The sequence below is a fragment of the Dromaius novaehollandiae genome, chromosome 4 (genome assembly GCF_036370855.1).
Source record: "Dromaius novaehollandiae isolate bDroNov1 chromosome 4, bDroNov1.hap1, whole genome shotgun sequence".
Lineage (NCBI taxonomy): Eukaryota > Metazoa > Chordata > Aves > Casuariiformes > Dromaiidae > Dromaius > Dromaius novaehollandiae.
Window position 1 is genome coordinate 36,066,617 of NC_088101.1, and position 25,091 is coordinate 36,091,707.

Here is a 25,091-nt window from a genome sequence, read left to right on the forward strand (position 1 = left end):
GGTGACGGGTCGGCCCGGCCGGCGTCGCGGCCCGACTTCCTGTTTGCGACGCTCCGCTTCCGGGTCGGCGCTCCATGGTTGCCGTAGGGGCCGCGGCGCTGCCCTAGCCGCGGCGCAGCAGCGGGGAGCGCCGGGCGGGGCCGGGGCGGCCGCCGTCGCGGCGGCATAGAGCGCCGGGGCCGGGGGAGACGCGCGGGGAGGCGGCGGAGGCGGCCCCCGCCGCGGCCCGGACAGCCCCCCCCCGGCCGGCGCCGCCCGGCCGATGCGGCGGGCGCCATGGACAAGATCCTGGAGGGGCTGGTGAGCTCGTCGCACCCGCTGCCGCTGAAGCGGGTGATCGTGCGGCGGGTGGTGGAGTCGGCGGAGACGCCGCTGAGCCAGGCGCAGTGCCGCGCCATGTTCGCGCTGAGCACGCGGCTGGTGCTGCAGGGCCCCGACCCCTTCCAGCGGCAGGTGGGGCGGCAGGTGCTGGAGGCCTACGGCCGCTACCACCGCGCCGAGTTCGAGGCCTTCTTCAACCGCGGGCTCGTCCTGGGCCTCCTGCAGCGCGGCTACGGCCAGCTCAGCGGCCGCGACCCCGCCATCCTCGACTACATCCAGGCCGGGCTGCGCCTCATCATGAGCTGCCCCTCGGTGCTGGAGCTCTTCGAGCTGCTGCAGGTGGAGGCGCTGCGGCTGGTGTGCGAGCGGCCGGCGCCGCCGCTTTGCGCCCGCCTCTGCCAGCTGCTGGGCGACTTCCCGCAGTGCCTGCCCCGCGGCAGGAAGCTCTCGCTCGCCTTCTGCCAGCAGCTGGTGCGCAGCATGGCCCACTTCCAGAGCCAGGGCAGCCGCGAGGCCGAGCTGCGCCTCTACGTCTCGCAGGTGATGCAGGTGAGCGGGCTGCTGCGCAGCGTCTGGAAGGCCGAGCCCGACACGCTGTTACCCTCCCTGCAGGAGCTCTTCGCCGTCATCTCCGCCGCCGGTGAGCGCGGGATGGGCCTTGGGGCTGGGGGCCGATGGCTTAGCAAAACGGCCCTCGCCGCAGGCACCTGGGGCACTGGGGAGTCAGCTTCGTGCGGTCTAGAGCTGTCGTTCGCCCTAGCTGCGCACCGCCGCTTTCTGGTGGTCGACTAAGCGAAGTGATTGGTTGCTTTGCAGTAAAAACGCAGCAGGGGAATGGTGGTTTATTCAGAATTTGCTGTATGTGTCTGGGAGGTCTTCACGTTGCAGTGATACTCAGGAACAGTGTTTTGGGTGTCCCCAGAGGAAAGAAACTCTTTCACTGCCGAAAGCTATTTTTCACTTCTTGCTCTCTCCAGAAATATAGCTTAGGCCTCAGCGCTGTTCAGTCTGTGAAGCTGGGTATATGTAAAGCACTGTATGAAACTTGTACATTGTAGGGACCTTCATTTAGATGAGATTATAAATTGGTCCTTTTTGACCTTAAAAATCCATGAATTACTGTATTAGTTCACATTGGAAACTGCCTTTGCCATTGAAAGGCCTAGGAAACTTAAAACACCGTATCTTGCTATAGCTGGTGAGGTTAGTGGACATTCTTGAGATAAGACATGCAATGCCACCTCCAGTGGATCCACAGTCTTTAGCATAAAATACGACAAATAGCTGTATAAAGATGTATTTTACTTTTTCTTAGAATGGAAAATGCTTCTCAGTTCCTTTGGAGGTAGAGCAGGAAGCTGGCAGACATTCACTTTCTCACATGGGTATTAGACCAATAGAAAGAGCTTGTAATTCATGTTCCTCGTATGCTTAATTCATTCAAACCTGTTATTTTATGCTGGTAGATACTGATAGAATGGTATGTATAGAATGGGCTCATTGTTTCAAAACTGCACAGCTACAGTAAAGTTCTAGGGTAGGAAACAATGCGTAGCTGTTTCTGTGGGGCTTTCTTTTTGTTTCTTAAAGCATGTCATGTTGTTATAGATACTTCATTTGAACCTTCTGTTGCACTGGCAAGTCTTGTACAGCATATACCATTACAGATGATTACAGTACTCATCAGGAGCCTTACTACAGATCCAAACGTGAAAGATGCAAGTATGACTCAAGCTCTGTGCAGGTACTGTTTTTCATTGGAAAGAGGGAAAATCTTTTTTTCTAAATCTTGCCTTTTATGAAGTTATTTGTCACATAAATTCTGTTTAAAAATAACAACAACAACCACCTTTTAAAATGGCATTCGAAATAATGGTGTTTGGCATGTTAGGCTGACATACATTTCTGATGCCACAGCTGTTACTGGCCATGTTTCAGTTTAAGGTTGCGGCCTTCATTGCTAATGTGGCTTTTCTCATGCTTTGATAGGGCAGAATGAAGAAGGAGGTTAAATAGAAACGAAGAGGAAACTAGCTGGGTTCCTTTTAGATCTCACATTATGTTTAGATCTCCCACTTTGTGGGAGACACCTTAAACTAGGAAACCTCACCAGATTTATGATTATGCTGAGACCGAAAGCCTTCCTCAGAAAATTAACCCTTCTGCTTTTCCAAGAAGCAAAATGGCTCACTCGCATGCTTATCTCACCCATCATCATCCTCTCCTCTGAAGAGAGAAGACAGTTAAAAATGAGTTTTACTGATTTCTGCTAAGTTATCTTTGACTTTTCAGTAGGATTAGTGGGGGACCACCTCTCTTTCCATCTTCACTCAAGCCTCTAAAAGTTTGTCGGATGTTCTCAGAATGATAGAAGAAAGAGGAATGATATAAAAACAGTTGCATATCATGCTTCCTGTCTCTAATCTAAACAGTGAACATTAAGATTAGAATTGTTAACACACTGATTCACGACTGCAAACCTGGTTAGAGTCTTCAGAAGTGTGGGTAACACCAGACTTAGAAAAGTGACAACTGGAGAGAGGTTCGGGCCTTCTTGAAGTTTTTCAAATTTCTTTTCCTCTGAGAGCTGCAGAAGAAGCTCTTAGCACAAAAGGGGAGAAAAAAATGAGCAACACAGTTAAATAGGAGGCTTTTAGAAATATCTTGTGGGTTTGTTTAAGTGCTTTTTTAATGGAAAAAAAGTTACTGTTTGCTGTATTATTTTCAAAGTATTTTTGTTTTTGAACTGCTTTTATGTGAGTGTAGTTAGGGGATATCTTAGCGTAATCCTGAGTTTTTAATACTGAAAACACTTGTCTTATTTACATGAAATTGGAAAGCTGTATTTCATTTGAAAATATAATATTAATACTTCTCTTTAATTGTAGCATATTATTTAGAGACTTTAAAAGAATCTGCTTGACTGAGCATATTTCAACTAAGTTTGTGTGCCTATTCTAAAACTCAAAGCTGGGAAAATCAGAAGGATTTTTGTATACTAATAACTTGCCAGTAATGTGCTAGTGGTTAAAGTTTCACGTTAGTATAATTTTAATATTAATGTTGTATTACCTGCTTCAGCACAGTCTGATGGTATAATTGTATTTTTAAGAATGCCTTCTCTGTATGCCTTTGCTTACGGAAGTAAGGCAGTGCTGCACTTTGGGTGTAACAGGAGCTGCTATTTTCAAATAAGAGCTGCCTCTTAATACTAGCTGGGTGGTGTGGGTTTTTTTCCTCTTGTTTTGGAAAGGGCTGTGCAGTCCTATGTGCCTTACGTTATTCAGTCTTTGAAGTGGTAAGTGATTTCAAGACCCTCTAGTTTTGGTCCGTGGAACTAACTTTTTAGTTACCCCTTGTTATTTTTGTTTGTAGATGCTCCCTTGTCAACACTGTATCCAATTTCTTTTCTGCTCTTTCTGCCTCTGGCTATCTTTGCAATAATTGCTCATTCTCTTCTGGCTTTATGAGAATAAGGATGACAATGCCACTGGAATGTCTGGAGCATCAAATAACAATGTTGTCATCTGGTTTGCATCATCCCGACAAGATGCAGAGTTCCAGGTATCACAAGGCCTCATGTTAAGAGTCACCAGAGCTTTGGAAACTGCAAATTAGAGCCCTGGTTACCTGGTTCCTAAGGATAACTTCAATGACATTGTAGAGCCCGTCTAAAATTGAATACGGATGAGTAAATTGCTCGTTTAATAAACTGAATCTGTTCAGCAGGGGATTATGTTATTCACAGGGTTGGCATAAGAAAGGATGCTTGTTTTTTGGCATCAGTGAGCTGTTGTCACTTGGCTCAGCTGTCTTGTGAAACCTTACCTGAAGCATCAGTGAAGAAAAGTAGAAAACTGTTGAATATCTCCTGGGTCTTATGACTACTTTGAGGGTTAACTTTAGAGGTCTCGGAGGAACTGGATTGCCTATGTTCAGTATTGTAACAAGTATAGTCATGCTTGTTTGCATTCTGATCCAAGTATCTTTGGTAAGGGAAACTGCAAATTTTGCTAAGAGAAACTCCAAACATGACCAGGTCCTTTGCCCTGTGGATGAAGAGATAAAATCTTGTAAAGATGTTAATTTTGGGGACAAGGCAGGGTATAGCTAGTAGTACCCTTTTTTTATCTGAGAGACTTGTACCTGAGCTGTTAGGGTCTTTGTCTGACATGGCTAAGAACTTCTGCAAAAGAAATTGTTGTCTGAGGAAGCACAGATACAATTTTATTCTATCCAGAGATACCAGGAATATTGTCCTGGGTTAGGCACACATATGGATAATGGAGTTGTCACTAGCGTGAAGTCCTCTCAAGGTCTTTAAAGTTGTCTGTATCTGGTCAAACACAAAAGCATTCTCTTTGTTTTTAACATGGAGCATGATGATCCTCTGTGATCTGTGCCTTATTAAAAATGCACTCATTGATGACAACAGAATAGGAGCTGAGTAAATAACTTGAAATGCAGAGAGCATCTAGTTACTGAAATGTCCCAGTCTTCATCTGCCAGATCTCAGATTTTAGGCTGCTTAGGACAGTCTTGAGCATGCCTGCTAATTCACCTCCCTTTCCTCCACTGGCTTTTGTTTCTGCTCTTAAGAGTGTCAGCTGGGCTTTTAAGAGCAGAAATGGATTTAAATGGGAGAACTGTATGTGTTTATCAATGGTATGGAGAATGAAGTTTCTCTTTACAATGTTAAACATATGAAAATTTTAGCTGTTATCCTATTAGTGACAATGTTGAATAGTTTGATAATTAATTAAGCTGAATACAGATGACACAGAATGGCATGTTACATGATGAGGGCAGTGGGATGGAAGAGTGAACCAGAGGGAGCCCTACTGTTTTTGATTTTCCCCTTTAAGAAAGCATATTGGAAGGGTGCTCAGAATAAACACGTTTGATTTTAATGTCCTGAGGAAACGGGAGCTTTCTGTAAATTCAGAGCAATGGTTACAGTGTTGGCATGTTTCTTTCAAATTTTGCTGTAGTAAACTGCAAATATCCAGGCAAATCTATATTTAATTGTTAAAAAGGCAGCCCTAGTCATTCTGTATTTTAGAGCAGCATTCCAGTGTCATATGTATAGATAGCACATGATTCTAAGATACATAAATTTTAGAATGTGTGCGCTAAACTTTCAGATATAAAGTTTACATCTAGTTTATAATTTAGATTGTTTATAATAATACAGTATTCCTAGAATACATGTCCAGTCTTGCTATTGTGTGGTATGTGTGGTTTTTTTGTTTTTTTGTTTTTTTTTAAATAGAGTCTGAGGACTAGAACCCTGATTTGATTTCTTGGGGGGGCTTTTTTAATCTCCAGGTAGAACACAGGGGCTGATAGTTGTGCTTCTGAAAATCACAAGCCAGGTATTGTGTGAAACAGCTGATGTTTAGACTGGTTGTGCAGATGAATTATCTTACAAAGCCTTGTGTTGGTAATACTTTGAAACTGGTTTTTTCTGGTTGTGTAAATGATTGAAACTGGCTTAAACTAAGTTTTAGGAGTTTTAAGGTCCTATATAATTTGATACTGGTTTTCATGTCAGTAGTTTATTACATGTCTTGGCTTATTATAACTTTGTCTTTTGAGGAAGGAAGGAAGGAAGAAAAGCAGTTTGTGCTCCTTCACAGTGTACTACTGATGCATGATTCCTCTTGTCTGAAAGAAGCTGTGAAGTTGCAGTGATGTTAGCATTCTCTTACAGTTGCAAACTAAGAAGAGCTGTCTGCTTAAAGCAGTTTGGTTCTATTTCTGCTTGTCACTTTTTGCCACTGATAGCTGAAAACACAGTACTACACATAAAGTCTCCACATGCATAGTCTGTGGCAAGCTGTGTCCATGCAGTGCAGTCTGCATTTGTCAGTGCATTTCACATTCTACTAAATAGAGTAGAAGCCTGTTAACTGAGCATATTAATAGAGACAGTGAGTATTTTTATTAGACTGGTTACTAATAACCTCTTTAGCTATGTGCTAGAACTTAGCCTGTTTAAAAAATTAATCTTTATGACGAACATTTTAGGGAGAAAAGTAAAGAATTACACTTCCAACTTCCCCTTTTCATTGAATTATAGCAGAACGTAGGCTGGAAGGGGCTGCTGGGGTTGAGCTGGGGCTGCCCTGCTCGAAGCAGGGCCGCCTTCAAAGTCAGACCACGTTGCGTAGGGCCTTATCCATTGAAGTTTTGAGTTTTCTGCAAGTATGGAGAGGCCACAGCTTCACTGGTAAATTATTTCAATGTCTGATCACCCTCATGGTGAAAATAAATGTTCCTCTCCCTTTATTAGTGATGCTTCACCTGGTTTGAAGGAGGGGATATTGAGGACAGCTGAAGAAAATCCTAGTTATTGCTGAGTAAATTTCTTGGGGGGAAAAAAATGAAGCCTAAATTTCCTGTTTTAACTGGCACTGCATTATGATAGCATCTGTGTCTTAGAATTGCTTTAACTGACCTGCCTGTCTGCCTTAATTATCAGTTTAAGTTATCTGCTAATTCAGGATAGAAGGACTTTCTTTACAACCCTTTTTTCTGTTGTTCATCTTTATTTCTCAGAACTACACTTTGTTTTGTCTTCAGTAGTAAGTTTTGGCTAGAAAACAGAAATGTGTTAGCTTAATATCTGCAAAAACTAGGTTAACGTTCTTAGATGATAAGAATATCTGATATTATGTAGGCTTACATATTTCAGTTTTTCTTTCTATTTACTTTGAATGTATTAAATATTTAATTGTTAATTATGTAGCCAAGTGAGATGAGATATAATGAAAATTATCTTACTGCTTTCCTAACATCCTTATATTACTAGTTGTGAGTCTCTATGTAGGTAGTTTAACTATTTGGGTAAGACGTATAGAATATTTTTTGTTGAGGTCAAGATAAATGGCATACTATTATATACTTTTTTTTCCCCTTGTCATTAATCTTTCAGAATGATTGACTGGTTGTCCTGGCCTCTGGCTCAGCATGTGGAAACATGGGTGATTGCACTGCTGAAAGGACTAGCTGCAGTCCAGAAATTTACCATCCTCATTGATGTCACTCTGCTTAAGATTGAATTGGTATGTCCAAAAAGAATATTTGAGGTGGAAAGAGGGGAAGAGGGATTTGCAACAGCTATGCAATTGCATGGAATCTTCTGTACTACAATATATTTACCTTACTATCTAGCGTAGAAGAGTCAAAAATGTCATATAGCTTTCAATTTTATATGAGATTCTGTCCGATTCAAATTGGACAAATGGATCTGGATTTGGAATCTGTTTACATTTTTTATTGGAATTTCACTTTCTAGATTTACTGATTTTTTTTATTTTGTTTTGTTTGTTTGTTTTTGTTTTTTTAAGGTCTTTAATCGACTTTGGTTTCCTCTAGTGAGGCCTGGTGCCCTTGCTGTCCTTTCCCACATGTTACTTAGTTTCCAGCATTCTCCAGAGGCTTTTCATTTGGTAAGTTACTAATAAATCGTTTTCAGTTCTTTGAAATGTAATTCATGTGTAATTTCTAAAGTGGGTCTAAGAGAAATAAAGTTGACACGCTTAGATTTCATATTTGTTTCAAGGTTCCAGAACCAGATTTCTGTGGTTTGGACCTTTAGGCTTTCTAACTTCCAGGTCCAGCCACTTAACGTGTAACTGGAAACTATGTCTCGTTCTTCTTGATATGTACGTACTTATAGCAGTTGTATCTGGGGACCACGTTCTGTCTTCGACCACATACCTCTGGAAGGCCATTTTAGGTGGTGTGAAGTCTACAACTGAATTTGTGCTGTGGCTGGAATTTCAAGCAAAACTATTTGAGGAAAACAGATAATCAGTTATATTATCTGTTATGTGTTACCCAGTCATCCATGAAACAAAGAAGTACTTCACTTTAAGAAAGCTACACTATCTATTTTTTTGATGTACAAATTGGCAAACTGAAGGGTGCTATTTTTTATGGCCACTCTTCAAAATGCAGTTCTAAATGCTAAATAGTTCTAGATTCAATATGCAGTTAGCACATACCAGGGTATGATGATGACTGTTTAAATTAGTACAGCAAGATGTATATGACACTTTCCCTGTTCTCAGACTCAGTGTTTAGCTTTAAGTTGCTTTTAGGTGGAATACGAGTCTTTCAGACTTGTCTGTAATAACAACTTGGCACACTGTTTCTTTAAGTTATCTCAAAGGCTATTAGGCTTGAAGGGATCTCAAATCATTTGCTTTGATTAATGTCAGAATAGTTGCCTTATGCCTGATTACAGTTTTGTGGTTTTGCTTTTTTTTTGTTTGTTTTTTTAATGACAGAAATCTAAAGGCTCTCTGTCCTCCCTCTGCTTCCCCAATCTTGGCCTAGGATAGAAAACTGAATCACAAAGGAAATAGCCAAGTAGCCTTGAATACGCTCAAAAAGTAAATATTTTATGTATTTACTGCCTTGCTTTTCTTCCCTATTCGAAAAGAGACAAAACATTCATGTGAAAAATGTCAAATATGAGACCAACAGAAAATGTATTCCAGAAATAGGCATTTGCTTTCACAAGGAAAAAAAACTATGATAGGCTGCATACAGTGTTGCCTAAACATCTGTCTTCAAGGCTTCATCGTGACTGTTTTCCCTCTGTTTTAAACTTCTTTGCTATCATTTGGGGGAGTTACTGCTTTAATTTAGTTTCCCGTCTATCATACTCTCCTGTGCTTAAGCTACTTGTGTATTTTGTTATAATCAATGGTCTAAATGTAAAATGGATAAATAGATATTTGGTAACATAACTGAATTTATTTTGCAATGTATCCGAGTCATCTTCATTCCTTATGCTCGAATATGTTTACCTGAGCGACTTTGTTGCAAAGACAAGACATTCTGTTTTGGGCTTATGATGTATAACTACCACAGTGTGATATGTTAGAGTGGAGCTCTGTGAAATTCTACATTCTACTGAAGTACAAAATTTAGATTCAACCTCAGCCAAAAGGGATATTTCTGTATATAAGCGAAGTGTAACTTTCTCATTTTTATGTGGTACACTGTAAGTAAGAATTTGGTTCTTAATTTGGGAGAGCTGACAACCTGTACTTTTTCTATTCTTCCTCTGTGCTGTGTCTGTGCAAAATTATCACCTCTTACATCTACTTTATACAGATTTTATTTCTGGAACTCAATAGTTCAGATGAAAATGAACTGATTGCTGCGTACCTACTTTTGTAAAGTGAGAAGAGAGAAATTTAAATCACAACTTTCACTATTAGCTCTGTAACACACTGAGCACTTAGGAATCTTGTATTTTAATTTTTAAACAGTGGATATTTCGCTAACCAAAAGAACAGGGTTTGTTTCTCTGGGATACAAAAATATTCCTTATACTTACAGAAAAACTGATATTTGAAAAAGCAAGCGAGTATTTTGCACCTGGCCCTTATACTTTGGTGTTTTTGACGTGTATTAATTCTTGTAATTGGCACACATTTCTAAGATGATGATATTCTTATTTCTGCTTTAGAGTTCGTGTCCTTACTACAGAATAATTTGTGAGCTAACTTATGATGAGAAATGATTCCATCCTTTTCTTCTAAAGTTAATTCATTTTGATCACTTAGAAACTGGAAAAGGTGTCTAAAATATTCTGATTCACACTGAGAAGTCCCTACTATTATTGCCTGCATTGAAATAACTCTCTACTTGATATTTTTTAAGACCAATACAAATAAGTCTTATACTTAAAAAAAAAAATAAATAAATTACAAAATTGCATTGTAAATAAACACTATGTTTAAATTGGAGCAGGGGGAAGAGGTGGGGTCAACATTACTATTTTAAATTGGGCATAAAACAGAGATGAATTGAACTAATCCCCAGATGGATTAGCATTCCTGTGGTAATTTTTTTTAACTTGGAGAAAATTGCCATCTTGGATGGTAGTTCTCACTAGGTGGAGCTGTGAGCCAGTTTCCATCTTGTAAACTGAAATAGGATGAATATATTCATTTTCTTCAGATCCAAAGCATTAGATTGTTAAAATTGAGAGCTTTTGTTTTAAAAGCTGTATCCATGAAATTAAAACTGGACACTGAGCTGGTAGTGGTGGCACAAAGTGAAGTGTTTGCTGTAATAACTGTAATAAGATGTGTACCTTGGACACTTGACTGCTTAAAATTTTAACATTCCTTTTCTAAGTTGACAAAGTTCCAAGACTTTAGGGGCTGTTTGAAAGTTGTCATGGGTAAAGAATAATGCATACTTTTTTGCCGTCATTGTTTCTCAGCCATCTCTATATAAGAATAAGAGGTTCCCTGTTACTGGACACATGTAAAACAGTAAAGTTGTTTGTAGAAGAACAAGGTTGGAGAAATGCAATTGCTGTGTAACTTTTTTCTTTTTTTTTTCTCCCCCCCCCCGTTTAGATTGTCCCACATGTGGTCAGTTTGGTTCACTCCTTCAAAAGAGATGGCTTGCCTTCCAGTACAGCTTTTTTGATGCAGCTGACTGAGTTGATACACTGTATGATGTATCATTATTCAGGATTTCCAGAGCTCTATGAACCCATTCTGGAAGCTATTAAGGTATAACAGGAATGCAAGGGCAGTGGGAGTGTTTTGTTTTGCTTTCTTAAATATGAAAGCTAGAATCTCATAGACCTGATTTCTTTAGAACTTCCACTAGCAGAATTAACCACATAATCTAATGTCAATTCTAACTGTGTTTGAAATATGCCAGAAGAACTGTCCTGAATGGATTTCATGAATCATTATATTTGCTACACGAGATGTTTATAGCAGGCTTTAAGAAAAGCCTGAAATGAGGTCCTTTCCTAAAAATCCAATTTCTTCTGCCTCATGTAACTGCAAATATATTTTTGCTAGTTTTCTTTCCTAGGCATTTCATTTCAACCAACACTGGAAACTGTAACTCTTCAAAGTTGCTGTCTGTCCTGTTTGATGCAGCAAAATGAAGCAATGGTTATCCCGACCTTAAATACTTTTTTCTTTTTCTGTTATCTTGCAGCTAATATATCTCCTGTTGAGGGTTTTTTTTTTTAAGCTCATTTCGTATTCATATCTCTGAACGCTAGCAAACTTCTGAGTGACATAAATACTCCCAGCAATTCTTTATTCTGTGTCACTGTTATGATCCAGCTTCTTATGTAAGCTTGGAGCACTGATAGCATTGAAAAGAGAAAGAGATTTGCTAATGTTCTGAGGAGGACTCTGAATGATGTTTCTGTATATTTAAGAGATATTGTACTCTGTTTTAACATGTTGAACTCTTAAGAAGGTCTCTAAGAGAACATGGCAATTTTTAGTGGAAAGAAAGTAGGTAATGGGGGTAAAATAAGGAGGAGGGATTATGAAGTCCCTAAAGGGTAAGGATTTTCTTTGTACCTTTTGGAGCTAGTTGAAGGGCAAGAAGAGAGTATGATCTAGAGTATGGTCTATTTGTCTAGCCCCCCAAAAAACAAAGAAGCACTACATCTTAATACTGAAGGGAGTATTGCATGCCTTTATGGTCAATGCATAGGCCAGTATGCTTTATCCATAGAGGCACATATTTAAAAAATATTCAGATAATACTGCCTGCTTTCATAGCAGTAATATTGCAGTTAGATGTTTTGAGGCTTAAAAAAAAAAACTATTCATTTCATCATGAGTATTTTGGATTTTATTATTTTGATTCCTACATTTTGATTTGATAGAGAAGGAACATCTCTCTAGCAGAAAAGAGGATGTTTTCAGGGTCTACTAATGCATGAAACCTGAGAGCTGTTTTCTGGTGGCAAAAAGGATTGTATGAATACTCAAATTAAAGGTGACCACCAACTCCTTAGTCCTGTAATCTGAGAGTTGACAGAATCAGCCTTGAAGAGTGTTTTTGCCATAGTACATAACATTAGCCTTTGACTGGCCAGACATTTGTGCTCTGGGTATTTTCAAAAGGCAATTGCAACATGTACCTTCTAGGCTAGCAGGGACAGCAAGAGCCTGAAGGAGAATGTGAGATGGCAGAGAAAGGGAGAATATAAAAGACTGCTGGATGGAAGTACCTATTATTTAAAAAAAAAAAAAAAAAAAAAACAACAACAAACCCTATTAAATGTGTTAATGTTTCTCTTGTAGGAACTGCCCAAACCCAATGAAGAGAAGATTAAGTTGATTCTCAGTCAAAGTGCCTGGACTTCTCAATCCAGTTCTTTGCCATCTTGTTTATCTAGACTTTCTGGAAAATCTGAAACTGGGAAGACTGGTCTAATTAATCTAGGAAATACTTGTTACATGAACAGTGTTATTCAGGCACTTTTTATGGCTACAGAGTAAGTCCTTTTTATCAGCTGTTTTCATTGTATATTAACTACTGCAGTAGTCTTGCTTTTCACAGAATGTAAACATGTCCTGGGTCACGCAGCTTCCTAGCAAAAATTCATAGGGTTTCTTGGCACATAGTTACTGATTGCTTTGTTAAAATCCAGCTCTGTGGAATTGCAATTTTAGCCATAAAAAGTTGTTTTGATCCTTTTTGTCCAGTGTCAAAAGATATATGCATCAAACTAATGATAGCCTTTTAACACTGATTCACCTCCAAGTTTGACTCCTTCAGTGTCTAAAAGTTTCAGTAGTATATCTTTCTTCTAGGTCCCAGGCAAGTCTTCCCTCCCTTTCCCCCCCCACCCCTTTCCCTACTTGCTCCCTGTAAAAGTTAATAGTATGCTTTTGTTGTAATGTGGAAGCTGTTGGGAAGAAAAAAAGAAAAAAAAGCTTTGTCTGTCTTTCGTCCCTTCTTCAAACATTTAAAAGGAGAAGATGATACATGTTTTTGCAATAAGTTAATTCTTAATGTACAGTAGTTTTGCACTTCTGCACTGGAGCAGAATCCAGGCTTCGAAGGAAAGTGTCAAATGTTTTGCTTTCCATCAAATTGAAGTAATTGTGTTGGAATGATGCTGCATTGCTTTTAGAAATCTATCAGGAAACTAATGTCCATCTCTTTTCAGTTTCAGGAGACATGTTTTATCTCTGAATCTAAATGGATGCAATTCACTAATGAGAAAGTTACAGCATCTTTTTGCATTTTTGGCCCATACCCAGGTATGTCACTTTATTGCATCTGCTATTTTTAAATCTAAATCTATATACCAAAACTTAGCAGCAATCATTATGATGCCACAGGAGTACTTTGAATATATTAAAATGCTGATATGATAGATTTGGAGGGCAATGAGTCTACCTCTAAATGGTCAGATGATATTGATGGATTTAGAGAAATCTATATTTCATAAGTGGAAATAACACCTTGGCATTCTGTTGCTTTTATAAAAAGGCTGTAGGGGTTTTCTTTGAGAAGCTAAAATGAAAAAGCCAAATAAGACCTGACTCAATATGCAAGCTGATTGTTATGTAACTTTCTAGGAAAAATTACGACCTTCTGCAGTGATTTTTAAATTAAATTGTATTGTAGTTCAAGTTCTAAAATGAACTTTGTTAAACAAAATGCCAAAATATTTTGCTAATACTGGAAAGATATAAGACACTTTTGATTAATGCCAATAAAATCACTGAAAAGGGGATGACGATGGTTCACCTTAAATTGGTACTAATGAAATACAGGTGTTTTTCCAAAGGGGAAAAAAAGCATTTTTTAAGCTTGCCAGCAAGAACAGTAACAGCTGCTAGGCAAAACATATACTTTATGTTCACTGCGCATTTGATATTTGCCTGCAGGATCCGCTACTTTTATCTTTGTACTGGAAGTGATTACTAAAAATTAATGGCTAATGCTTGTCTTTTCCCTCCTATTTTTAAATAGGAGTTTAAATGTTTGCATCTACCTCATGTGCCATACAGTTCCTTTAGAATGATGTAGTTCAAAGTTCAGCTGTCAATATCAAGATAATACAACCAATTTTTTTAAGTAAAACTGATGTAATATTGTCTGTTTATCCCTCTCGCTAACAGAGGGAGGCATATGCTCCTAGAATTTTCTTTGAGGCTTCCAGACCACCGTGGTTTACTCCTCGATCTCAGCAGGATTGCTCAGAATATCTCCGGTTCCTACTAGACAGGTACAGTTATTGTGATGTTACTGGAAATGAATTCATCATTTTACCACGCAAAGTCAAACTTTTAATTAGGAGCAGTCAACTAACAATTCCATTGCATGAGCGGGATTCAGGAATTCTAGGCTTGGTTTTTGGTCATCTCTTATTTTCTGTATGGTCTATGAATCGCTTTTTTCTTTTTCCGTTTTATCTGTGGTAAAACCTGGATACCTACCTGTCTTCATATCATCCAAGGCAGATTATAATGGTAATATTCCATTTTACACACTTACAGTTGGATGTTGGTTATGTTAGAGTCATGGTCTCATGAAATTCATGTGGTTGCTGAAAACAGTTTAGTCAGGCATCTGGAATGTCATGTTGGTGCAGACACCTATATTTCATATAGGTCAGGTAAGTCATGAAGAGACATGTATACATTTATAACTAGTTTAATATATAAATGAATTAACTGTGACACAGATAAAATACCAAAAAATATTAGTAGACCTCTTAATTTCAGCTTGCTGAGTATTTTGCTGAGACTTGGCTTAAGCAATATTGCTTCATAAGACATTCTGCTTCTGGAGAAGTTTATCTCAATAGTGAAATAGTGTCCTTTTTATCTAAACCCACCCTTTCTTTTTTGTTTGTTTGTTTTTTTTCTTAACGCAGTTTAAATTTCTTGGTTATAAAATCCTGAACTTTACTTTTCCTTCGAAGTGGTCTGGCGCAATATAAATAGCTGCTTGTTGTCTAACGAAATCTGACGTACAGAACCAGTCAATTGGAGAACTGATTATTAAGATAATATAAAGACATATAATAGAAATGTTGTTTGTTAGGTGTGTTAAATATTTACCGTTGCTTACAGTATTTTCATTGTGTTCTGTTACCTATAACGAAAGCCACATAGAATGCCTGTATGCTTCACCCATACTGTCTCTTGGATAGTACTGAATTATGCAGTTCAAATTGCTTATATAAACAATAACAAATTCCCCTTTTTTATGCGAGAAACTTCTAGCTGCTTAAATATCTATATACTTCAGTATAACTAGAAAAAAAGTTTTAAGTGGTGCAACAGTATTTGTTTGGAAAATAGTACAGCTATTTGGATTTCTTTCTCTTTGTCTTCAGGTTGCACGAAGAAGAGAGAACCTTGAGAGCACTGTCGTCAGCAAAGACTGCTGAAAGTATAATCAATGAAGACTCCCAGACACAAGAAACTGTCCATAAAGCCCAGCTGTTTGCTGAAGCACCTTGTATGGGAAGTGAAGAGAGAACTTTGATAGAGAAAATGTTTGGAGGAAAACTCAAGACCAGTATATGCTGTTTAAACTGCAGAAGTACTTCTCAAAAGGAAGAAGCTTTCACAGATCTCTCTTTGGCTTTCTGTCCTCCAGCTTCCTTGGAGAATTTTGGCCCAAAATGTATGGAACATTCTGAAGTGAAAGATGATTATGTGGTGCAGAGTTGTACTCTAGCATCCAATGCTGCTGAAGAAACAACTCTCAATAATTTGGAAGTAAATGGTGGATGTGACACAATTATGAAGGAAGGAACCATAAAAAATTCTTCTACTGAGCCAAACTCTGAGACTACTACAAATTCCGAACTCAACAAATTTCAAGATAATAGGGATATATCTCAGAGGCTAGTAGGTAAAAATACTCCGTCAGTCACAGACTTACTGAATTATTTTCTGGCACCTGAGATCCTCAGTGGAGACAACAAGTATTATTGTGAAAAATGTGCCTCTCTGCAGAATGCGGAGAAAACTATGCAAATCATTGAGGAACCTGAATACCTCATTCTCACTCTTCTGAGATTTTCATATGATCCAAAGTGTCATATAAGGCGCAAAATCTTGGACAATGTGTCTCTGCCACTTGTTTTGGAACTGCCAGTCAAAAGAGCAACATCTCCTCTAGCTGTAGTTTCAGGAGGTTGGTCTGTTGATGTTGAGATTTCTGATATTGGAGAAAATCTTGCTAAAAAACTGAAGCCCTCAGGTGCTGATGAAGTGGCCTGCCCACAGCTGGTGCCCTACATGTTAAGCTCTGTGGTGGTGCACTCCGGTGTATCCTCTGAAAGTGGACATTACTATTCTTATGCTAGAAATGTAACTGGTTCAGGTCCCTCAGGACTGTGCCACCAGTCTAAAGCTCTGTCTTTAGTTTCTCCCCAGAATAACTTGTTGGCAGAGGAGAGTCCTTGTCCTATTGTAGAAAATGAGCTAGACACTGAGATGCCAAAAGAATGGTTTCTGTTCAATGACAGCAGAGTGACATTTACCTCATTTCAGTCAGTCCAGAAAATTACCAGTAGATTTCCAAAGGATACTGCTTATGTTCTGTTTTACAAAAAGCAGAATAACACCTGTGGCTTCAGCACCAATTCAGCAAACGGACTCTGGGTAAATGGAGACCCTCCTCTACAAAAAGACCTAATGGATGCAATTACAAAAGATAACAAACTATACTTGCAGGTAAGATGGAAATAGTATGTGAAGAGTGTCTCCCTAAGATTGGCCAGAGACAGTGGGGGGAAAAAAAAAGAAAAATGTAGTTTTTTTAAGTGTTCTGGTATACTGATCTTGCAAATCACAAATCTTGCTTCCCTCTTGGTGTTGCTAGACAGCTTTCATAGTAAGGTTAATCATAGCTGTTATTGTTAGATGGGAAGCATAGGAGAAATGGTTGAAACTTTTTGTTCTGTTTTAAAAAGACTTTTCTCAAGTGGAGATGCTCAAATTGGTCCTTTGACCATTGAAAAGCCCATCCTGCATGGACTTACAAACTGCTAGTTTTCTCTTTCATTGCCATTCTTAAGTTCCACTAAAGCAGCTGAAGTATATTAAATACTTCTTAGCAGCGTTCTTGTCAGCCCATTTTAACTTGTGAGTGACACTTTATTTGTAAAACTATGTTAGAATCACTAAACTGTAAGACCAACTGCTAGCGTCAACTTTTTCTTCCCTGCCTGTGCTGGTTTCGTCCTTGGACCAGCGCTGCCAGCCTCACATCCCCTCTGCTTCATGAAAATACTGCTGTTTACCTAGGTGTAGTTGCCTCTTAGATTGTTAATACAAAGGACATGGCTCTCCACATTAAAATACGGTTTGTTTTGAGCCTTGCTGCTATGTTCAGACTGTGTAACAATAAAGTTGTGTTTTACTGAATGTTTTGATGGGTTAGGCTGTTCCTGTAAGACTTTCACAGAGTTTGGGCGTACTCAAATTAGAAAAGGTAGAGCTAAGTTCAAATTCAAAAAGAAGAGCTAAATCTCGCTGTGAAAATCTATTATGATAGCTGCAGGTGTTTTACAAACAGAGAACTGTGCATTTAAATTGCAACTTGTTTTCTGTTATTTTCAGACTTTGTGGTTAAAGCATTTATGTCCTAACCATCTCTCTCTATATGCCAGCTCTCTCTTCTGTACCGTACAGGGTAGTATAAAACATGGTGTTTTTAACAGCAATCGCAAATAATTGTAATATTTTCCAGTCAGAATTGCTGTGACTTCCATTAACATGTGAATGCTTTAATTGTCAAGTTACAAACTTTAAGCAAACATTTTGTTTTTAATTTTAAATATACAATTACAACAGTATCTGTGCAATTGTACGGTTAAAGAAAACTAATTTTAAGAGTATGGAATAGAGAAAAGTAGTACAACAACTTCTGTGATATTGTGAACTTTGTTCAATGTTTGGCTTTATATATTAAAAAAGGAGCAGCAGCATCCTTTCAGAATATAAAGCCCTGTTTGTATATTTTCCTGTTGAATCCAGTGCTTGTAGTCACATATGCTAATGTTATCAATAGGATAGGTGGGTGCATAACAGACTTCTTTGAAATCTGAGGAAGTGTGTTAGCTTTATGGAGCATGCCTCATTGGGATACTGAGAAAATAATCAGCAGTTAAGTAGAGCTATTCTAAAATATAGTTCACTGAATTAACTTTTTAAGACCATTTTGAATCAATTCTTGGTATACAGTAGAAAGTCAGTTAGTCTAGGCTTTTTTGAATATTACTGTACACCTAGAACCAGTGAAAAGTCAATATGATCTAAAAAAACTGAGTCTATATGGTGAACATATACAAAAAATCAATAACAATTTGACAATATCCCAAACTGAAACTTTCTCTGCAGACCATTTAGCCAAAGTAATAGAAAGTGCATAAAATCACTTTCTTTTATAGTTTACAAGTGAAAGCCAAGCTAGTAGTTTTATTGAAAACCTTTCCCTTACAGTTTAAAAAAAACAAAAAAAACCTCCACAAGCAAACATAGTCTCCTTAAAAGGAAAAAACCTATTCTCCAAACAGATTTTTTACCTACCATGTTTTTAAAATTTTTTTGGATTCTTTGATATTGTTCTTTCTTGTATTGCTCTACTGCTGAGATCCTGTCCTTATCTTAAATGAGACTGTTTAGAAATGCTCAGTTATCCCCTTTTTCCCATTAATTCCTATGTGATTCACTGAATTAGGTTTTTGTACTTCGAAAAGTTTATTATTGTCTAAACTAGTATTTTCTCACTTACATTAAGAACATATCTTTCCGTCCTGAGAAAGCCTTTATATTTTCAAAAGAAATGTTGTTTTTTTAAAAAAAAGCTCATTATTTTTGTTTTATTGCTGCATACCCATTTACCACATAGTAAACAAAAATATTTTCACTGTAAATAACAAAACCTGTAATATAGGTAGCTTCTACTTCAGTTAAAACAAATTAAAAATCATATTTTGGGAACAAGTGGAAAGCAGGCAGTAATGCTCTGCATTTTTTCTCAGTCCGGAGAACTGTACTGACTGTCAAGTTTTACTGATCTTATTTGGAATATTTGTCAGGAGATAAGTATAAGCTGCCTAAAAACATTCAGTGTTTCCTTTGTATAAAAACAAGGATACTTGTAAAATGGCACTGTTACATGTTACACCAGAACAATTTAGTATAGGTTAATATTAAGAGAATGTTTGCCTTGAGAGAAGAAAGAAATGTGCTCTTTTAGCAGAAACTGCTGAACAGGTGTAAAATATGGAAGATCAAAAACTACTAAGTAATTGCATCTTTAGCATTGAAGACACTAGCAGGATATTTTTTCAAAAACATTTATACTCTGTCAAGAGGCTTTGATAATTGATAATTGATTGGGTTTTTTTGTATTTCTCTTGTGCGTGCATGCATATATACATATATTGTATATATGTATGTATCTTTTTATTATACTAAATGTTTTGTATGGAGTAGCAATGAAGCTAAGATCATGAGTGAGGCTTGTCCTATTTGCCGTGCATTATGGCTGCTACTAAACAGTATCTTTTAAATAGTTGCTCAGGCTGTATTTACAACTCATTTACATTCTGTACTCAATACGATGGGCTCGTGTGATGGCTCCAGAGCTGTAGGAGAGTCATCCACTGTACGTAAGTTGTGCGAGATCCTGTGTTGTTGCTGTTCATAGTAGTGCTTTTCAGGAAGCACTGTGTGTGTTTCCTCTTGGTAAGGAAGCCTAGTGTTAACTGAACTACCTTACTGTTCCTTACAGTATTGTTAAAGATACCAAATATAAAACATAAATGGATTAATGTAGCTGTATTACCAAACACTCATGCTTTCAAGTAACTACATTTGCGGTAAGACAAATTAAAATGTGTCAATGTTTCTAGCTGAATGGGGCAAAAAATTCTTAGGTGTAAGAATTTAGTGCTCTTTTTGGCTACAATGTTAAGACTATTTTATTTAATAGAGTAATCTGCAAACTTATTCCCGACACTTAATTATTTTGTAATATAGTTTGTTAGGTTAAAAACTCAACTGCTGAGGATGAAAAGGCCTAAGGTTGCCAGGAAACAGTTCTCTGGAGGGAAGGAATTAGGGGTGAGAGTAAGGAAGGCTCCATTTTTCATTTGGTTCTGTGCTGCATTAAAACAAACATTTCCTAAAATATATATTTAAAAAAAAAAAAAGACAAGTGCAATGTAGTGATTCTTCCACTGTATTGATATTGAGAACAAATTCTGTTCTAAGCTAAACAGCTTTGCACCATAGTATTCCAACTAAACAGTCTATTTACACAAAGCTTGTTATTTTAATCAAAAAAAATTCTGTTGGATTCTGGTACTGTAAGCAAGTTCTTTGTAATCCTTTGGTATCCCTAGTAAATTTAGTCTTTGACATATCTTGTAGTTAACAGATGCATAAGAATTGACATATTGGTGGAGACAGTGCAATACTATCTTTCAGGGACATGGCCAGCATACCTGCATAGGCAGTATCTTCCAAACTTTTTAATAACTTTGGAACCATGTATGTAGTTCAGTGCTTAGGGTTATATAATTTCAAACTTTGGCTATATTCTTCAAAGACGACAGACTAATTTAAACCCCTAAGTAATATTTTTGGCACCTGTGAAAGTACATGGGCAGGACCAAGTCTAGTGATTTCATTGTAGTATAATACAGTCAGTCTTCCAGTTTCTGTCTGTGTTCCTTGCTTTTGCCAGGAGGTGGAGAAGGAACAATTCAAGGTGACCTTTGTAGTAGTTACCAAAACCCAGTTAAAACTTCTTTCCCATGCCTTTAGGAGGTATGCAGTGACTAACAGTCATGTGAAGAAGGGTGTCAGTATGATCTTCAGCACCTCATAACTTTGTTATTGTTTCCTAAAGAAATGAAGCTTGTACAGTTCTGTCTGTCTTGTTCTGTCTTCCCTCCCTTAACTTTTGAACTTGTTGGCCAATTTGAGACAGGGCTATTAGAGACAATAAATTACTGTAAGGTTTGTGAAACTGCTTAGCCAGAAAGAAAACAGTGTGTGATATCCCCCATAAGGGGAAAGCCAGCACTCTTCCCCTTATTAGACATCTAAGAAGCCGCAGAGGAGCTCAGCTGGGAGAGAGAAACTGGCAGGAGGCTGTGCTTCCTTGTTTCTGCTACTGAGAGATACTTTTTCCTTGGGTTTTCTACCAGCTGATTCTGATTTTTATGGTGTATTTGAGACTTCCTGAGTCCTACTAATGTTAAAACAGAGTTAGCATAGCAGTAACACTTGAAAGTTAAAAGGCCATATTGAAGGGAAACTAAATAGCTTGTTCACCTTTTTGCCTTTCATCCAAGTGTGTTGTTACTCTATGCAGTTGTTTCAGTAGAATAAAAAAGTGGCTTTTAAATAACTAATATTGATAGAATATTCTTGTCTTTTGGTTTGACCACCAAGAACAAGGGCGTTGTAAAGATATTAGGATGAAATTTCATGTGAAACTTATCAAAATCTAATGTTTCATTAGCTTTTGATCAACAATCTAATTCTTTAGTAACATCACATGTTGCTATGAAAGACAATTTTAGCATAAACTTAAAACAGATCTTAATTATGATTCACATAAAAACTTACTGACTTTGGGTAAAGTTGTACGTCTCAGACGGGCTGTGGATGTTGAGTTTGACTTGAACTTCAACAAAGTAGCCTTTCTGATTTAAGAGTCCAGAAGTTAGCAGTGTTGCTTTTAAAGCTATTTTTTTTTTAATTTACTGCACGTAAACTGTTTTTAGGACTTGGGATATTTTTTTATTGTCTGTATTCTTTAATTCCAGGAGCAAGAGCTTAGTGCTCGAACACAGGCACTTCAAGCTGCCTCAGCCTCGTGCTCTTTCCGACCCAATGGATTTGATGACAACGATCCCCCGGGAAGTTGTGGGCCGACAGGTGGAGGGGGTGGCGGGGGGTTCAGTACTGTTGGTAGATTGGTCTTTTGACTCTGAAGACAACCTGGAATACACTGGTTCCAAAGCAGCTTGTTACTGCTGAGGACAATTAAAATATTGAACTTTGTCAAATATTGTACCATGTTTTGAGACTTGATCCTTGTTCAATAACAAATGTTGGGGTGTGGGGTTTTTTTGTTTTGTTTTATTTGAAATAAATAAGCGCATCATGGAAAAAAACTACCTCTTAAAAATTCAGTTGCTTTTATAGAAAGATACGCTTGCCCAAAAGAGAGAAATGAAGATTTTTAAGTGGTTTCTAATGACACTGCATTAAACTAAACAAATGCACTTACATCAGTTTGTATCATCCCTATCCACTGAATGAAGAAAGCTCATTTTTTGCTCTGACAGTGTCGCTTTATGTGGAGATCCTTTCAGGTGGGCTGGAATGACGTACATAGTCTCCTACTCCATTTAAAAATCTGGTACCTTTAAGGATTTCCAGAGATGATGCAATCTTATAATGAAGGCAATAACTTAAAATGTGACATGAAACTACTTTCCAGAATAAAAGAATATTCAAATTCAATATATTTCCAGTATAAATATAAAGAATAAAAAATAATTTATAAATGTTTGCTAAGTCATTTTCCAAAAAAATGCATGTTCTGTAGGAGCACTGTTTTTAAATAGAAATTGTTAACTTTGTAGCATTTTTAATTGTTTTGAGTATTTTAAAAAGATTTCAGGGAATACATCTGCTGTGTATTGAAAGGAAGAGATTCTGTATGTGCCTTGCAGTACTGTAACTTAAACTTTTTGAGGCTGCAGAAAGGGGAACTATTGTTAGTAAACAATTTTGTGTTGTCAGTATTAGAAATCAACACAGTTTTGGAAAGCTAGTATATTTCCAGAAGTAAAATCTGGTAGTTATAAATACAGTCAGTTTGTTCATTATTTTGATTCAAATAAATATATCTAGTGAGCTACAATTTTCCTGGCTTACATTGCCAAGAGAAAACTGGTCACAGGTGTTGAGCCGTATTTGCGAAAAGACAAATAGGCTACCTGTATTGATTCTAGCTGAGGATCTATGCTCTTAAGTAAGAAGCCTTTGAAGTTCTTGCATAAAAATCCTCATTGAAGACCAGTGAGTTAAGCACCATGTTGCTCATATGCCTTCTGATTTTGCTTGTAGTGAGAAACTTCTGGTGAGTTCAGCTTTTAACTGTCTCTGGAAGATCAAAATGATCTTGTCTATGGAGCAATGTTTGCTTGTTTATTAGGCCGACAGAGGTTTTAGTCTTGGCAGAAATAGAAACTTGATGTTTTGGATGTGCAATGATGATAACAGAGGTAAAGGGGTTACACTGTTGAATCTGGTGATTAATTTTTAACTTGAATAATATTCTAGTGAAGTGTAAATTTATTTAAAGTATTTTTACAAAGTTGTCTTCTGTTCTGCTGTGTTTTTTTTTTTTTAAATTCTGCTAAGTGGCAAAGTACATCCTTACAAAGCATGCTAACCTTGCAGGTGATAGTTTCACTGTGCAAAATAAAGAGATTTCTCAGAAAATTCCTTTAAAAAGCAGAAAACAAGTTGAGAAAATGTAACCTTGTTCATATGGTATCAAATACATGGATTGTAGTCTGAAAAGTAACTTAGCTTTAGAACTGTTTTTATATTAATACTTAAACTATGTTATTTGCTTTGCTGTATGTTCAGACCTTCTTACTGCTGAAGAAAGTTAGAACAGCCGTTTTATTTATTTTTTTATTCTTTTTAATTGCTTCCCAACTTTGTTTTGACAGTTCATAGTACCTTGGCTTTGACCTATGCTTTCATTGCCTTTTCAGTTCTAGGTCTCAATCAGATGTTCAGCTGTGGAAATTTGGAATGTTATGAAACTAGCATGAAGAACAATCTCATTTCATTTGCTGGGGTGAGGTCTTTTTGAAAGCTCACTTTGCCTTGAGATTCTGTAATTTTCAGAGTAAGACGGTTTTTTATTTCCTCTTGGGCTTCTCTGCTGGATAGTTCTGGTTTTTAAAATGTTTTTATGGCAAGTTTCATTTGGGGCTTTTTCCAAGTTATGGGAAGGACCCACCAGAAAGCTGTCTAGTTTTTGCATTATAATGGGAGTATTTTGTTTCTCTATCACTTTAGTGTTCATTTTAAAACACCAGTAAGTAGAAGCAGGAGGAACTGTTTTTACTCTATATGAAATCACAATTTTGTAAAGGTCAGTTTTGTTTTTCTGTTTTCACAGTAAAAATACAGATTATGTAGCCTTCCTAAAAATAACTTGCGGCATGAGTTTGTATACCTCTTGTACTGTATCTATTTTGTGAGCTTTTAGAAAGCTTTCTACACCCTTGTTTGCTTGTTCTAAATTAGGTGTTAAATATGGAAATTTTATATCAGAGTAATGCCAATAGGGTTGGATCTGGTTAAGTGTAAAATGAAAGTATGTCTCAGCCTGAAGATATCTTCTTGTTTTTTTTCCCTGGTTGACTTCTATTGACCCAGTTATTTTGGGTCTTACAAATAGATTTGAAAAGTCAAAATAAATATTTGCAAGTCTGCCAGCTGACTTAAACCATCGTAAACAGATTCATGCTTGAGATGGAAATGTTCACTAAAGCCAGTGAAAGCAGAGGAGAAGTAGTCACACTCAAAATGTACACTTTCTTTCATTGTTTCATATGAAATAATAGTAATGGTATTGCATGCTCCTGTCTCCTGGACCTAGTTAGTATCAATGGGGGATCAATGTACATACGGTACTTCAGTTTCTGCCACCTGTGAATGAATGCTGGATGGTTGGTTTGTTTGACCTTTCCAGCTCCCTTCTCAATTTGTTTTCCATCTAACTTGAAGCAGTAGAAAGATTAAAAAAAACAAAAACAAAAAAACCCATAACACTGTTTCTGAAGCTTAACTTTTTTTGTTGTATTGATTCATGAAGATATGCAATTGTACCAAACTCAAGGATGATATGTTCTTTAAAATCGTATTTCCTTTTAACAAGAC

At 37.6% G+C, this 25,091-nt stretch overlaps 1 protein-coding gene across 1 annotated transcript; it reads left to right on the forward strand.

Annotated features, from left to right (window-relative positions):
* USP38 (ubiquitin specific peptidase 38) lies at positions 1–25,090 on the forward strand. Its single transcript, XM_026106131.2, has 10 exons — positions 1–961; positions 1,930–2,065; positions 7,259–7,388; positions 7,674–7,775; positions 10,713–10,871; positions 12,423–12,616; positions 13,295–13,388; positions 14,256–14,362; positions 15,479–16,829; positions 21,944–25,090. The coding sequence occupies exons 1-10, from the start codon at positions 277–279 to the stop codon at positions 22,103–22,105; spliced, it is 3,120 nt and encodes a 1,039-aa protein (XP_025961916.1). The 5' UTR covers positions 1–276; the 3' UTR covers positions 22,106–25,090.
* Position 25,091: the final 1 nt, after the last annotated feature.